At 40.4% G+C, this 15,149-nt stretch overlaps 1 protein-coding gene across 1 annotated transcript in view; it reads left to right on the forward strand.

Moving 5' to 3' along the window:
- Orc3 (origin recognition complex subunit 3) overlaps nt 1-15,149 on the forward strand; it is a 105,541-nt gene that overhangs the window by 9,406 nt on the left and 80,986 nt on the right. Inside the window, exons 3-5 of the mRNA XM_067146956.2 lie at nt 1,592-1,718; nt 1,810-1,973; nt 12,605-12,855. Of these exons, the coding sequence (XP_067003057.2) occupies nt 1,592-1,718; nt 1,810-1,973; nt 12,605-12,855 (542 nt within the window). The remainder of the gene's footprint in view (nt 1-1,591; nt 1,719-1,809; nt 1,974-12,604; nt 12,856-15,149) is intronic.

Here is a 15,149-nt window from a genome sequence, read left to right on the forward strand (position 1 = left end):
ATTGAATGTAGGTGAGAATAACATTTTTAAAATTTACATCATAGATAGAAAGCTAGTGAGGAGAAAAGGAATGTATTTCCTCCAAACTACCTGTCTTTGATGTATGTGGCTATATTTTTTACCTTTTTATACATTCCCGTGTGATATACACTCTTGTTCATAACAACCAGAATACCTTGAAAGACTAGATATAGGAAGTTCATATTCACAGGACATGTCCATTAGTATGTTCTGAAGAAAATATTAACATTTGAACCATGTCGGTCCTCAGGTTCAAGGTCCACTTTGATATCTCGGTGCACCACCACCAATTGGTAAAATGTGCCTACGGCTCTCGTTGTCGCTATAAACCGAAGGTGATGGATCAGTGTGACTTGAGCAGACATGCAGGCTGCCTTGCAGATGTATGCGAGAAGCGTACCGTCAGATGAGTGAGTTTGAAAGAGGGCGTTATTGGCATGAGAGAACGTAATGCATCCATCCGGGAAATTGCTGCTCGTGTGGGACAAAATGTGTTGGCAGTGCAACGGGTGTGTACAGAATGATTCACACAAGGTAGTAGAACACGATGAGATGGGTCTGATAGCACCACTCAGATTCACACCCCTGCCGAGAAGATCGACAGCTCATCAAAATGGCATTCCAGGACAGATCTGTGTCCTCCTTGGCTCTGGTGCAGCAGTGTAACACAAAGTACACTATTAGGAGTGTCAGTGCATCGCTGTTTATTATGTCTGGGTTAACGGCGTGTCATCCACTTCTCCGCCTACCTTTGACTAATGTGCATAAGCATGCTAGACTGCAGTGGTGTATGAAACGACGTCACTGGGGACAGGAATGGTAGCAGATAGTGTTTTAGGATGAATCCAGGTTCTGTTTGTTTGAAAATGATGGCCACATTTTGGTTCGCTGCAGACAGGGGGAGAGCCATTACACTGACTGCATTCGCACAAGACATACAGCACTAACTTATGGTGTGGGGTGCTGTTGGGTACAACCACAAATCACAGTTGGAGTGTGTCAGGACACTGTGACCTGTTAGACCTATGTGAATGACATCCTGCAATCCGTAGGCATACCCTTTCTGCATGACACCCCAGATGCCATATTTCAGCAGGACAGTTCGCAACCACATGTTGCTGCAAGAACACATGCCTTCTTGTTGTCACAGGATGTCAGACTTATTCCCGATCACCGGACTTGTCGCCAGTCGAAAATATGTGGGATATGGTGAAATGACGGGTGCGGCGCTGTGATCCAGTGCCAACCACCAAAGATAAACCAGGTGAATGCAGCATGGATGGCGGTACCCCAGGACACCATTCGTGCCTCACGCATGGAACATGTTATCTGTGCCCATGGAGAACCCAGTGTCTACTAAGCAACAGGACACATGCTGAATTTAGGTGACTAAAATGCTAATCGTTTCTGCAGAACATACTAATGAACATGTCCTGTGACTATGAACTTCCTATCTGTAGTCTTTCAAAGTGTTCTGTTTTTTTATGAATATGAGTGTATTTCAAAATTTTACTTGCATATTTTTGATAAGGACAAAGGTTCATATTTGAAAATTGTTCTATTTTCACAGAGTCTTCAGCACAGCACATTTTCAGAAATATTGCATAATTTAATCCAATATGTCAACACTTCATACAATCCAGAAGCCAACGTACAAAATAATAATTGCACTGTACCCACTGCAGCTTTACTTACAGGTATGTCTTCTAGCTGATTTTATTGTTCTGTACACTATGCGAGTTTAAAAAGGAAGCTTAAACTAACTCTCTTGTTTTGTTATCCCTTCAGGTATTAATATGCCTGACCATGGTGCTTTATTTTCTTCCTTGGTCAGTGATCTCCACAAGAATATCACACCTCATGTTGCAGTGTTACAGTCTGAGAAGTGCAGTACGGTTCGCTCTGCTGTCGCACAGATGGCTGCACAGTTCATGAATGCTATAGTTAGTGAGGTAAGAACACTTGTCTCTAGTTAGTGATCACTGTGAAATGTCACTATACAGTCAGATGTTGATACAACAAATACTAGTTGAAGGGAAAAAATTTGTAATCCCTGTCTGTGGCTCCATAAGGCACAATGTAAAATAATTTCATTTGAGCGAACACTGGTAGTACAAAGATTTCTTTAGAACATAAAGAAATAAGTATCCCTTCATCAACATATGACCAGTTGAACAAATTTATTTATTTTGTATTTCCTCCACTGGACGGGCTGTCACCCCACCTAAAGGAGCTCATCCATCCGAAGCTGTTGGCACTTTTAGGAAGTCAGATTATTTACCACTCCCCAATACTCGGTGTTGAGTTGCTGGTTGTATGGTCTACTTGATTACCATAGCAGAATGTCCTGGCCAGACTAAATTATTTTTGATTCCTTAACGTGTCATTTAAAGTATAGTCCTGACGCTCAACCCGTACCCAGCGGCATTCAAAGAGTTCGGCGAATGTTTGACCACCCTGGCCACTTACGGGCCTAGCAGGCGGTGATTTATGACGGCAGTGGGCTTTAAAACGGAAGTTCGCATTCCCCTTCAGAAATCCTCACAGCTCTGTTGCCAATGCACCTCTTGTTAAATAGACGTCAGTCTCTCTTTTCAGCTCAGACAATTCACACTTGCTTTGTTTGCTGTTTGAAAGTTTTGGATTATTTCTTTGCTTTGTTAATTAATATTTGTGAAGTGTGTTGTTTTTCACTTCGCTTCACGCAGTAATGTGGAGGCCGTGGGAATCACACCTGGAAATTATTGCATCAGAAAATCCTGAATTAAATCTGCCAGTGCAGGCAAACGATCCTCAACCGAGCACCGGTAACATTGATATTCGACCGAGTAGTACTGGTTCCGTGTCCGCGAGTGATACTCAGCCGGGTAGCAGTGGTTCCGCGCCCGCGAGTGATATTCAGCTGAGCAGCAGTGGTTCCGTGTCCGCGAGTGATGCTCAGCCGGGTAGCAGTGGTTCCGTGCCCACGATTGATATTCAGCCGAGCAGCAGTGGTTCCGCGCCCGCGAGTGATACTCAGCCGGGTAGTAGTCGTTCCGCGGAGAAAAGAAAGGCGACTAAAACTTTAAGTAAGCAAAGTCAACGGCTGGTATGTAACGCATACGAATATGTTATGAAGAACAACGTTCGCAAGGGTTATATTTCTGAGACAGCTAAAATGTTGAAACTTAACAGGAAAACTGTAAGTAAAATGGTAAAGAAGGGACCTACAACTCCGAAAAAAGTGTGGTAATAATAGGGTTATCTTTAATAAAATTGATGATTTTTGCTGTGACTTGGTGAGACGCGAGGTATATGCATTCTTTACTAAAGGTAAGTCACCAACCGTACAGGAACTGTTAAAACATTTGAAAAATGTGTGTGGCTTTCCTTATGAAAAAACTACTCTACGACAGCTGTTGAAAAAACTTGGGTTTTGTTTCCGTATTCTGAAGAAAAAACAGATTGTAATGGAATCTGTTAGAATAGTAGCTTGGCGATATAAATTCATAGAGCGTCTCCGGAAGTTGCGTTCCGAGGGATGCAGAGTTGTCTATCTAGATGAAACTTGGTACGATACTCATGACATTGTGAAGAAAGGGTGGGATGATGGAACTTGTAATTGCATACTGAAAGCACCAACATCACGGGGCAAGCGTATTATGGTATTGCATGCTGGAGGCAGTGAGGGCTGGGTTGAGAATTGCCTTTATTTATCGGCTAAAAACATTGGAGACTGCAAAGCTGATAGCCATGACGAAATGACAGCTCAAGTTTTCGAAAACTGGTTTAGGTCCATCTTCTAGAGAACCTACCACGTGACCGAAAATGTGTTAATCGTGATGGACAACGCAAGCTATCATTCGCGGCAGCTGATTAGGTTTCCTTCCATGAACACTAATATTAACGACATTATTAAGTTTATGGAGTACAATAACATTCCCGTGCCAAAACCTGTACCCATCAAGGCAGTTATGTTGCAGGAAATCAATTCAGCCAATATCAGTAAAAGGTATGCTGTAGAGGAGATCGCAGCCTCACGTGGACACGAAGTTTTGCGACTCCCTCCATATCACTGTATTTTAAACCCCATAGAAATGATCTGGTTTCAGCTGAAGACATATGTTAGGAAAAATAATGTTACGCCAACTTTGAGTGCTAGTGTGTGTCAACTTCTTCGTGAAGGAGCTGGAACGATCGGTCCTGAGAGGTGGTCTGCTTGTGTGTTTTTTTTTTGCTAGGGGCTTTACGTCGCACCGACACAGATAGGTCTTATGGCGACGATGGGATAGGAAAGGCCTAGGAGTTGGAAGGAAGCGGCCGTGGCCTTAATTAAGGTACAGCCCCAGCATTTGCCTGGTGTGAAAATGGGAAACCACGGAAAACCATCTTCAGGGCTGCCGATAGTGGGATTCGAACCTACTATCTCCCGGATGCAAGCTCACAGCCGTGCGCCTCTACGCGCTCGGCCAACTCGCCCGGTCTGCTTGTGTTTGAAGCACCATTAAGACAGAAGAGAAATACATGAAACACGACACAGATAGCAACCAAGATAGATTTGTAATTCACCTAGCAGACAATGACGAGGACGACTAATAGAGGTAAGGTAAATACTGCATTTGTTTTAAAAGTAGCTAAGTTTGCTGGCTATTTTTTGTCCGAACTACATACTCCGATATTTATTATTATTATTATTATTGTTATTATTAATCTGCTTACCCTCCAAGGTTGGTTTTTCCCTCTGACTCAGAGGGATCCTACCTCTACCGCCTCAAGGGCAGTGTCCTGGAGCGTGAGACATTTGGTCAGGGGATACTACCGGGGAGAATGACCAGTACCTCACCCAGGCGGTCTCACCTGCTATGCTGAACAGGGGCCTTGGTGGGGGATGGGAAGATTGGAAGGGATAGGCAAGGAAGAGGGAAGGAAGTGGCTGCGGCCTTAAGTTAGGTACCATCCCGACATTTGCCTGAAGGAGAAGAGGGAAAACACGGAAAACCACTTCCAGGATGGCTGAAGTGGGAATCGAACCCACCTCTACTCAGTTGACCTCCCGAGGCTGAGTGGACCCCGTTTCAGCCCTCGTACCACTTTTCAAATTTCGTGGCAGAGCCGCGAATCGAACCCGGGCCTCCGGGGGTGGCAGCTAATCATACTAAACAACTACGCCACAGAGGCGGACAATTATTATTATTATTATTATTATTATTATTATTATTATTATTATTATTATTATTATTATTATTATCATCCCAGTCCCTAGTTCGTGATTTTACTTTTCCTTTGCCAGGCGAGTTGGCCGTGCGGTTAGAGGTGCGTAGCTGTGAGCTTGCATCAGGGAGATAATGGGTTCAAGCTCCACTGTCGGGAGCTCTGAAGATGGTTCACCTTGGTTTCCCATTTTCACACCAGGCAAATGCTGGGGAAGTACCTTAATTAAGGCCATGGGCACTTCCTTCCCACTCCTAGACCTTTCCTAGCCCATAGTCGCCATAACACCAATCTGTGTCGGTGCGACATAAAACAAATTGTAAAAATTGTTGCACTTTTCATTTCTTTACTGAAAGCGAGACACTGACATTAGCAGCATAAAATTAATATTTTAATGGGCCTACTTTGGTATCAATTTACGTTTAGTCTTTGTCGAGTTTATTTGCCAATGCCTTCTTCCTGTTTCTTTCTTTCTTTCTTTCTTTCTTTCTTTCTTTCTTTCTTTCTTTCTTTCTTTCTTTCTTTCTTTCAACATCTGCGACCACCGCATGGGTTAAGCACGAAACAAATTATTCTGCGATATTGGTTTGTGCTGTGGTTCATTATCAAGTTTTTATATTTATATTTTGACTTTAGAATAAATTAAATGTTAACATGTTTAAATAATCGAAGCAAAATATGACAACCTTGCTTTTGACAGAGCTCACTTGCCTTTTAAACAACACACACCTCTTGTGTCCAGAGGAAAGGAGCCGACTGTCAACCCTCATTATCACTACGGCGGGCAGACTGTCAACCCTCTTTATTACCAGGGTGGGCCAAGTTTTGAGATCAGAAGATACCGCTTGGGTATACGTTGAGCGTCAGGACTATATGAAGGCTTTCATGGCCAGAGTCAATATAATCAAAATCTTCCGGCTATTCTGCAGTGGTCCACTCCTCTCATTCCTGCCAGACGTTTCGACTACTGCTGCGGTAGTCATGTTCTGTGGCGTTGTCTAAGTACTCTCTCCTGTATTCCTCTGGCGACTGCGATGGTTGCTGGGGAGGCAGCTGTATTTATATCTGAGCACGCAGCCTCTGATTGGGTTGCGCCGAGCAGTCGTTCCTCTGGTCGGTTGACTGTGATGTCCCTGATCTTAGTTGGCTTCAGCCGTAAGTTATATAAGAGCAGGTACTAAGCCTTGCTGAGCTTCAGTCCTTCCTCCTTTCTGTTAAAGTTATCTGGATGTCTGTGTATTGCAGTAGCTTCCCTATAGAGGCAGGTGTGGAAGTGGGATGTTTTGGCCAGTATCTCAAGTATCCTCATAACGGATCTTATGCTTTCCATTAAGCAGTGCCTGTTCTGCTACTGCTGACTTATCGTATTGCCTCAAGCGACAACTCCTTTTGTGCCAGCTTCTGGCAATAAACGAGGACTACCCAGGAAGAAAGGTATCGCTTTTTTTTTTTTGCTGTATATTCGGGACGTCACGGATCGTATTGGAAGGCTCCTTAAACGTTATGATGTTAAGATCAGTTTTCAGCTGACCTGACAGCTATGAAATATGTTATGTTCTGCCAAAGATCCATGTGACCCTCTAACATCTACTGGAGTCTGTAGGATTCTGTGCAGCTGTGGAGCTGTTTATATTGGCACGACTGGCAAGACGCCTGAAGGAGCACAAAAGGAACTGTCCCATGGGGCAGTACGACAAGTGAGTAGTAGTGGAGCAGGCACTGCTTAACGGAAAGCATGAGATCCATTACGGGGATACTGAAATACTGGCCACAATATTGCACTTCCACGACTGTCTCTACAGGGAAGCTATTGAAATACACAAACATCTGGATAACTTAAATATAAAGGAGGAAGGACTGAAGCTCAGCAAGGCCTGGTACACCCCCTTATATAACTTACAGCCGAAGCCAACTGAGATCAGGGACATCACAGTCAACCAACCAAAGGACCGACTGCTCGGTGCAACCCATCTCAGGTCGTGAACTCTGAGATCCAATCAAACGACAGACTGCTCGTCACGACCCAATCGGAAGTCGTGCGCTCGTATATTTAGTCAGATGACAGACTACAAGGCGCGAACCAATTGGAGGCTGCATGCTCAGATCCTCCCTAGCAACCGTCGCAGTCGCCAGCGGGATACAGGAGAGGGTACTTAGGCGACGCTACAGAAGATGACTACTGTAGCCGTAGTCGAAACATCTGGCAGGAATGAGTGGAGTGGACCACTGCAGAATAGCCCTCAAGATTTTGATTGTGTATGTCATTTAAATTTGTATACATACATAGTCTGTAGGAAATCTTATAACTAGGGCCCGGATATTTATGACCTAAAAATTTTAGAAATATTCAAGCATTTATCACCTAAAAAATATGAGCATGTGACAATAAATATGACTTAAATATTTTTGGTAGCTTTTCAAAATCTTCAAAATCTTGCCACTGTTTAACATTACAGTAAAACCTTGTTAAGACATTTCTGCAGGGGACAAGGATAAAGAACGTGTTAAGCGAGAAAACGTACTACTGAATACACAAATAAAAACTATCCAACAGGGATATGGAAACACTAGATAAGTTTTTTTCCGAAATAAGACGAATAGTTTGAGCGGTGATTTTAAAAGTAGGAAAGATCACAATTTGAAGATTAAGTTGGAACTCAAGAGGACAAATTGGGGCAAATATTCATTTGTAGGAAGAGGAGTTAGGGATTGGAATAACTTACCAAGGGAGATGTTCAATAAATTTCCAGTTTCTTTGCAATCATGTAAGAAAAGGCTAGGAAAACAACAGATAGGGAATCAGCCACCTGGGCGACTGCCCTAAATACAGATCAGTAGTGATTGATTCTACATCGTATATCTGTGGGTACAGTGAAAACTATGAGAAGAGAGCATTAAAAGGTGTGAAAAACACAAGAGAACAAATATGAGAACTTATTTCGCTGGGGCTTAGAAAATAGCAATAGTGCACTGAAAAGTGTTAAAAACACCAAACAACAAATATGAAAACATTTGCACGGGGCCCATAAAAATATTAAAGTATTATTGTAAATCACACTCTTTCTAAAACAAATGTTAGTAGAAGCCTTTTATTTCAGAGCAGTGGGTTAAACATTATTTTTCTGGTCACACACTTAGACAATGAATTGGAGCTTATACACGGCCATGTGTGACTGCGTCAGAATGACTTTGTTATCATTGATGCTTTCACAGCCCGTACTTGTAGACATGATATGGGCTTTTGAGTTTATGCCGTGTCAAGAAAACATGGTAAAACTATTTGCGTTTCACAGAGAAATTTGCTCTGCATCTTCAGAAGAAAATGTTGATCGTTCCTGAGGAAGTCTTCTACAATAATGAAGGTTTAAATTTAAGAATATTTTACCATTGGAGAATTGTAGTGGTACACTCGTTCATCACCAGGTGACTTGCTTAATGCCGGCACAGTGCTCCAAGCGGGAGCTGACGACAGCTTAAAACTCCAGTCTGACATTAACCAACTGGTGACGACGAACGTTCAAATTGGGAAAAATACAAAACAAAATAACAATATAGAAAGGACAGGGAAGAGAAGTACCAACATAAATCCTTAATGGCTGGTAATCACATATTACTTAATTGATAGCCAGTGTCCCTGTTGAAATTGTTAGGATTTTTACATATTTCCACAGCTTCCTGTATAATCCGACCTGTAGTGTTTAGTGTGGGTAAGAGCTCGAACATCTTGGAACAGGACATCATGACCCAACGATAGGGCGTGCTCAGCTATTGTTGACTTGCCTGGCTGGTTGAGATGGATATTTATTTGTTGTTCCTTAAAGCGAGTCCCAATGGACTGGCATGTTTGGGCAATGTATACCTTTGCAAGAAATCAGCTTCATTTTCCGTATTAAATCCTATTTACAATGAATCAATAACAGTAAATTTCCACCTTTTTGATACTTATATTTGCATTAAGCAAATCAATCAATCAAACAGTCATATTCATTACATGTTTCATTCCATTTGGAACATCTTCAGCTGTATTACAACACTTAGGTGAAATGACAAAGTATTTATCTTCTTAAGAACATCTTAATAAGTACCTTGTTTTACTTAAAATCTATGTGATTTTAAAAAATTGAAATAAATTAAAATCAATGTGGATGGTTGAATGGGGTGGTGAAAGGGAGCGAACAGGACATCGTGACCCAACGATAGGGCGTGCTCAACTGTTGCCGACTTGCCTAGCTGGTTGAGATGGATATTTATTTTGTGTTTCCCTCTCATTTCATGTTACATGTATCATTTTAGGGTAGAGAAGCTGCAGACCTTTGCCAGCTTTCACCATATAGGGAGCTGCAGTAGTGACTAAAATTAGAACATTTTCTCTCTTCAATCCTTCAGGCCACAACAGATTTATTGCATTAGTAGCAAATGTACCCGTGCTTTGCTATGGTATTCTACTGTGTTGACGGAGTTGTATGTTAAGTCACTGAACACGCAGTGAGGAAGATTATATTAAATTCCATGTCTCTTAGCGCTATCCGAGATACAAACGGTGAGGACCCCATACGTTGTTTCCGATGTAAGGTGCATGTTGGGGAAATGTTGATGATAATAGCAGGTCACATTTCCTACTGCAATTCACAATCGATTTTGGGAATTTCTACAATTACGGCAGGCTTACTTGCCAACTGCCATTCTCTATAGAGATGGAAAGAGTTGATTATAATCGAGAAATGTAGTGCTATCTAAAGTATAAAGAATCAAGATACAACAATAAGGCGTAGGACCAAAGTTGAAGATCTCTCCAAATTGAGCAACGATTGAGTAATCTGCTTGGTGAAATGACTTACCGTTTAGAAAGCAGTTACACGTCTGCACTGTCATTGAAATTGCCTCCATATTTCAATATTTTCCAGGGCCTAAAAGTGGACACTTGAACAGCTTGGAATTTTCCCTCAAGGGAAAGAGTCTCCAGTGACCAAGCAAAATTATGTACATAATAAAAGTTGTTTAATATAAAGCGATGTTTCACACATATAATCCGTGGATTTTACAGAAAATCAATAGTATAGAGAAAATGGAAGATAACTGTTGTGGTTTCCGTATAAATCCACAGTCTCTTTCAGTGATTTTTAAATCATATGCATATCTAAACCTTCCCCTGGATGAGTATACTATATATATATATATAAAGTTTGGTCGAGATCTCTCCAGCCTTTTTGCCGTGATAGTAGAACAGACAGTCACAAAAGCTAAAAATCATTGATATGGTCTTGAGTTGACCTAAATTAGATAAATATCTGAAAAATTTGCAAAACACACAAAATTATGGATAGCGGACTCCCTACAAATTTATTTATATAGATAAGCACGGGCACATTTATAAGTGCAGACCTCTATTTTGAGATTTACTCCTTTTAAACTGTACATCGTATCAACAAATAGATTCCACCATCAGACACCTCTCTTAGTGTTCTATGTGGTTGGTGCTATGACATTTTCTTGTATCTCCTATATTTATGGGTTAGATTGAGTTAGAAACATTAAATAGGGTGAAATTTGGGTACAGTTCTCACACATTACTTTATTTTTCGGATACTTGCTTGGGTGGTGGAATCATAAAATTTGGCTAACATATGACGACTGGTTGTTTCAATGTGTGTACCAAATTTATTGATTCTATCTTTCTTATAAGTGTGTCAAACGAGAAGATATACATGTAAAAAGTACCAAATTACTGTAACTTAAAATTGAGAAATGCAGCTCTATTTAACGTGTAAGGGATTGAGATACGACAGTATGTCATAGGACCAAATTGTAGATTTAGATGATTGTGCTGTCTGTTTTGTGATATGACTTACCGTGTAGCCACCAATCACCCTGAAACTAAGGTCTGCACTGTCATTGAAATTGCCTCCATAATTCAATATTAGTTATATATTTGAACAGCTTGGAATTTTTCTCCAAAGGAAAGAGAGTCCAGGTTTTGGGATTAGCACTCTGTTACATATGGAGAAATAAAGGTAGAAAATAATACAGTTAAGAAAGTCAACATTAAATGAAAATAGGATAATAACTGAGGACAAACTGATAGATAGGACAAATATGTAAATAACAAGTGGATGTATTGGAAAATGAAATCTCCCTCACTAAATTGTGATGACATGAGTTATGGATTTATGAAAACAGTAACAGAGGAGAAATTTAGGTACAGGGATTCTTAAGTAAACAGGTAAGAAGTTGACTTATGGTGTTTTTACGTAAGCCTAAAGAGGCAAGCCAGAGACAAGTAAATAAAGCAGAAAACAGAAGTACAGTGGAACCTCGATTATCCGTTCCCGGAATCTACCTTTTCCCAGATTATGCGTTCAAATTACGTGGTCCCGTGAGCATCATAATCTGTACTGAAATTGTTATCTCCAAATTCTCACACAATTACAATTTTTCACATATCAAAATACTAGTTTTAGGCATAATGAACCGAGATTATTCACGATCAAACACACATACAGCAAAATCTGTCCAGTAACTGATCCTGCTGTACCTTTCTATCACCCCTTCTTTCTTTGGTACCCCCGTGAAGACAATTCTACCTGCTAAAGTTATTTAAAGAAGCAGCTGGCCCTGGCACAAAACCTGACAATAGCCTTCCTAAACTGTCCTTTTGCATCTGTCGCGTTCTACGCATCTGTCCATTTCTATACAGTTATATATACATAAATATATATTTCTGTGAAAGATAATTGTAAGAAATTACAGAAAACAATTAGGAGATGTGAAAAATTTGTCTTTGAGATGATTGCAAGCAGATATGCGCAGTTGGAATAAAAAGATAAAAACATGACAAAAGTACGAAAATTTAAGAAAATATGACCATAATATGAAAAATTAGCATAAAATAACAAAAAATATTAAAAAGGCCAAAATATGACTTGTGAAAATTGCATCATTTTAGTTAGCATAGAAAAAACAAACTTAATTTGTGTTTTCCATTGAAATAAAATAAAGAAAAAGTCATAAACATCTGGGCCCTACTTATAACATTATACTTTTAGCTGTACTTCGGATGATTATTGCTCAGTACCTTTGTTCTCTTACGTTCAAGAGTTTTATGATGCAGGTTGTTGAAAGCATCTAAATAACACTGACTAAGTTCTAATTTTGAGGCTGAAGTTGTAAAAAAGACTCTTATTTCTCTTTCTATTGAAAAAAATGTGTTATTTTATTAAAATTTTCTGGGCTTTTATTAATTTTGATGTCTCTTTAGTGTGATCCTGTGTACATGTTGTATATTCTGACCAGTAATTTGAGGTTCCCAATCTTAACTTTGGAGCCTTGATCCAAAACCTGCTCAGTGTGCAGTTTATGTTTTTGTTTTCATTGCTATAATCACTTTTTCTCATAGGATGAGGATTCAGATGAGGAAGCTGCTGAGAAAGTTAAGAAGTCGCAATGTAATCTTCCCGTCTTGTCAGCATGGTATAGAAGACAGCAGGCACTGCTGAAGTCTCCAAAATCATCTCCTCACAAAAAGAGAAGGAAATCAGAAAATGAAGATGGGACTTCCTTGAGCCAAAAACAAAAACTTGTTGTTGTTATCCCAGAATTTGAAAACTTTCCTCCTGCAGTTCTTCAGGATTTAATACTTATCCTAAGGTATGAGAATAGTTTTTAGATATTTAAATTCCTGTTTAATACATGGTATCTCAAAATGAAGTTCTTTGACTATCTTGGGAATTTTGTGTAATACGGAAAAGAAACTTGAAAAATGTATTCTGGTTGTTACAAATGGGGAAGACTACGACATACAAATTCACACTTAATAGAAAAAGTAGAACGGTGTTTCTTCATCAGTATCAACATTGTTAATAGGAATCTAAAATTGCTCAGCCAATCATTATACATTGAGTGGTCAAAAGTCATGGGAGGACACTGAATGTGAAATTAATAACGAGTTACTCCTCTGCGAGCCCTCACAATGGCAGCAGTACGGCGAGGTATCAACTACAAGGTGTTGGAATTGTTGTGGAGGGATCTGGACCCTCGCATCTTGCATTGCTACCCACAATTGGTCTTGTGTAGTTGGTGTGGTATTCATGGAGCGTACATCAGCATCGACAGCATCCCATAAATACTCGATTGGATTAAGATCAGAGATCTGGAGGTACAATCCAAGGTCATAATTTCACTGGAGTGCTCCTCCAACCACCTGTGTGCCATCACAGAGCAGTGTCTTGGCGCATTGTCCTGTTGAAACATGGCATCTCTGTCAGGGTACTCTAGGACCAGAAAGGGATGCAGATAGTCTGGAAGTATGTCCATATAATGTGCACCTGTCAGTGCTCCCTGCGTCTGGACAATGACGCCTAATTGCGACCATGAGAATGCTGCACAGACCAGAACTGAGCCACCTTCCGCCTGGACACAAACTTGTTGACACGCAGGATCCATAGCTTCATAGGGCACATGCCATAGTCTCATGTGCCCATCAGCTCGATACAACTAGAACCGGGATTCGTCGGGCCATACCACACGCCGCCACTGTTCCGTGGTCCATTACTGATGTTCGTGGGCCCATGCACGTTGTTGAGCTCTGTGTTGAGGTGTCGGCAAAGGGACATGAGTTGGTCATTTGCTCGTGAAGCCTATGCGGTAGAGTCCTGATAGAAATGGGTTCCTGACTCCCAGCATTCAACTGGGCAGTGATCTGACTCACAGTAGCCCATCGAGTGCCCTGTATGGTTCTGTGGAGGTGACGTGATGACCGTTTGTTAGACACCTGTCGTCTGTACGTGCGTCAGTTTACGTGGGTGGTAACATCCTCTCTGTAATATTAAATTCACTATGGAAATGGAGAACAATAACTTGCTTAATTATTTAAGATATACCACTATCACGTTGTAAGAATAATCATCTGGCATTTAACATTTACCGAAAACCAACTTACACTGCTAATACCATTAAACAGAATTCAATACATCCTGAAGCTCACAAAAAAGCTGCCTACAATAGCATGTTAGAAAGAGCTTTAAAAATCCCGCTCTCAAAGAAAAATTTGAAAAAAGATAATGAAGAACATCGTGAAATAGTTTTGAACATCAGATTCAGCACAAAATTTATAAATAAGCTAATCAATAAACATACTAACAAGCCCACAAATACTTTAACGAAACAATCAAAAACTAAAGAAAAATATGCCACATTCACATTTAGCAATAACAATATACGAAAATTAACTTACGTTATGTGGCCCGCTCATATCACCCATATTCTCTGATTGTGGAGTCCAGTTCTCGACTGACTTGCTCCTGCAGTCGAGACGCAAGACGTGTTGCTGCAAGGAAGTGAAGTGGGGAAATGGGGCGGGGCTTGCGGGAGAATGGGAGTATGCGGAATAACGGGGGAGGTGACTGAAACCAAGTGTAATATTTGTGAGTTCTTATGTTCCTGTTTTTTTACTACAAATGATCAGAATAAAAGTTTCCCATATTATGTTCTCTTTTTCATTTGTCTCATTTAAGATGAGGGTTTCGTTCTTCATAAGTTAATCTAAATGTTGTTCCTGTTAGTCACCACTTTTCAATCATAATTCAATTTGTATTATCCGTTTTACAGACTAAACTCAGATGATTAAACTTTAATAATGCTTACATAGATCACTCCAGTCGGAACTCAAAAACTAAGCCAGCAATATACAGATACCAATTGATCCACACCAAAGGACAACAAAAAGTATTGAAACAGAAAGACTTCCAGCTCAAGACTGTTTTTAATGATCAATATTTCACAGTTTTTAAACTTTCATCATGATTTTTTGAAAAAACTTTTAAAATAACATTTGATTTTGTGTGTCTCCTATGTTTTTAATACATCATGCACGTCTTACTGAGGATGACCCAATGCTGGGTCGAAACAGGTCTATTTATGTGTGAACTTTCTTCTTAATTGGA

The sequence above is a fragment of the Anabrus simplex genome, chromosome 1 (assembly GCF_040414725.1).
Source record: "Anabrus simplex isolate iqAnaSimp1 chromosome 1, ASM4041472v1, whole genome shotgun sequence".
Classification (NCBI taxonomy): Eukaryota; Metazoa; Arthropoda; class Insecta; order Orthoptera; family Tettigoniidae; genus Anabrus; species Anabrus simplex.